At 25.6% G+C, this 1,819-nt stretch overlaps 1 protein-coding gene across 1 annotated transcript in view; it reads left to right on the forward strand.

The window, feature by feature from the left end:
- Positions 1–895: 895 nt before the first annotated feature.
- LOC109862851 overlaps positions 896–1,819 on the forward strand; it is a gene marked incomplete at its 5' end in the record, with an annotated part of 7,464 nt that continues 6,540 nt past the window's right edge. The window contains 2 exons of the mRNA XM_020443009.1: positions 896–1,119; positions 1,347–1,506. Of these exons, the coding sequence (XP_020298598.1) occupies positions 896–1,119; positions 1,347–1,506 (384 nt within the window). The remainder of the gene's footprint in view (positions 1,120–1,346; positions 1,507–1,819) is intronic.

Below are 1,819 nucleotides of genomic sequence, written 5' to 3' on the forward strand. Positions count from 1 at the left end.
TTTATTATATGTAGCAAAAATATTTATCTACAGTCTATAAAATTTGAAAAATTGTTTTATTATAGATTGCTACATAACAGAAACATATAAACAAAACAAAAAAACATTACACGATTCTCAAACTATAAACATTTCTCCAATATGCAACAAAATGCAAAAATCCAAAGAAGTGTAGAAATTGATACAGAAACGTCAAAAACTATCCAACATGTTAAAGAAGATAACAATCTATTTGAAACTCAAAGAAATGAAGTTACTGCAAAAAATCAATTCATATTCAACATGTTAAAGAAGGTGATAATATATGCAAGGTGTCCAGTAATAACCATATTATCTTTCGTAAGACAAGTAGGGCGGATTATATTAAATCACAAAAATTTCTCTTACGTTCCAAAATGTGCAATAATTAACGAGTTATTAATTAATAAAGATTCGCGATACTGAGCGTGCATCTACTTGCGGCAAAGCAATAAAGGAAGTTACTATATTATTTGTATGTAGAATGTATATATGCTGTTATATTACCTCCTCCTATTGCGTACAACTATAAGTGAGAGAAGCACTGATATGTCATACGCACGTGGATGCACGCTGGTTTGCGGATCTTTTTAATTAATAACTCGTTACTCGATTTTTTACATTGCAAATCTCGCTAAAAGATAAAAAACTTTTCGACTCACTATAACCTTCTCTATCTGCCCACGAGCGGTGATACAGATATTTACTAGACACTCTGTATATACTATTTATGTTAAAAATTCTATAGTTTAATTAAATTATTCATAATCTACTTAATAATAAAATGGTACTTTTAAGTTAGTTATTTATTAATTTAAGTATTAATTTAGTTATTTCTATTAAACTATAAATATAACTATAATTAAATTTCCTTTAGGAATTTTGGTAAAAATTTTTAAATTACTTGAAGAAATCAAATTTGAAGTAATTGCATCAAGAAAGGAACAGCAAGAAATTAAAGTAAAACTAGATACTTTAGTAATACAAAATGACAATAGTAGTATAAACAAGTTTAGTCGTTTAGTTCCGATATCTTCTTTAGAGTCTTTTGATGAAATTGATCAGTGTTTGACAAATTCTGAGGAAGACTTTATATCTTTGGTAAGAGTAAAAAAACATAAAATAATAACTCAACTTAATTACACTTTTATAATTTTTTTGGAAGAGCATTATATAAAAAGTAAAAATAAGCACAAAAACTCTGATTATTATTTTGTTTATAAATATTAAAAAATTAGAGCTATATATAATAATATATAGTTTATTTTGGAGTAATTTATTTAAGTTTCAAAAATACTTTTGTTATGTACAGTCATTTTAATTTTTAGATAAAATATCTCAATCTTGCTTCTGGAGAAACGGTGAAAGAATTAGTGCCATCAGTAATGAAGTTGCTTATGAAGAAGGCTGTTTCAATACAATTTAGTGGTTGTGGTAAACAAAAAAAGCGTGATTTTTCTGCAACTAAGGTTGCTGCTGCAGTATTTGGTAAGTTTTCTTATTTTATTAGTAAAAATAGTTTTATAAAAAAACTAACAAAGTAAACACAAATTTTAAACATTTACATATACAAAGTGCAATATATATTAAACACAATATATTTCCTTCCTTTTGGTTAAATTTATAATACTATCATACTACATTAATATATATGTTGATATATAGCTTATACTGATATAATTTNTAAAATTTTAAGTTTATTTTTTGTTAATATCTACCCATACAGCACCGAAGCTTCCAGTAATATTTCAGAAANGTTGCAACATTGCAAGTTGCATTCTAATATTGCAAAGATGTTTTA

The sequence above is a fragment of the Pseudomyrmex gracilis genome, unplaced genomic scaffold (assembly GCF_002006095.1).
Source record: "Pseudomyrmex gracilis isolate BER0280 unplaced genomic scaffold, ASM200609v1 scaffold_2513, whole genome shotgun sequence".
In the NCBI taxonomy this organism is placed as follows: Eukaryota; Metazoa; Arthropoda; class Insecta; order Hymenoptera; family Formicidae; genus Pseudomyrmex; species Pseudomyrmex gracilis.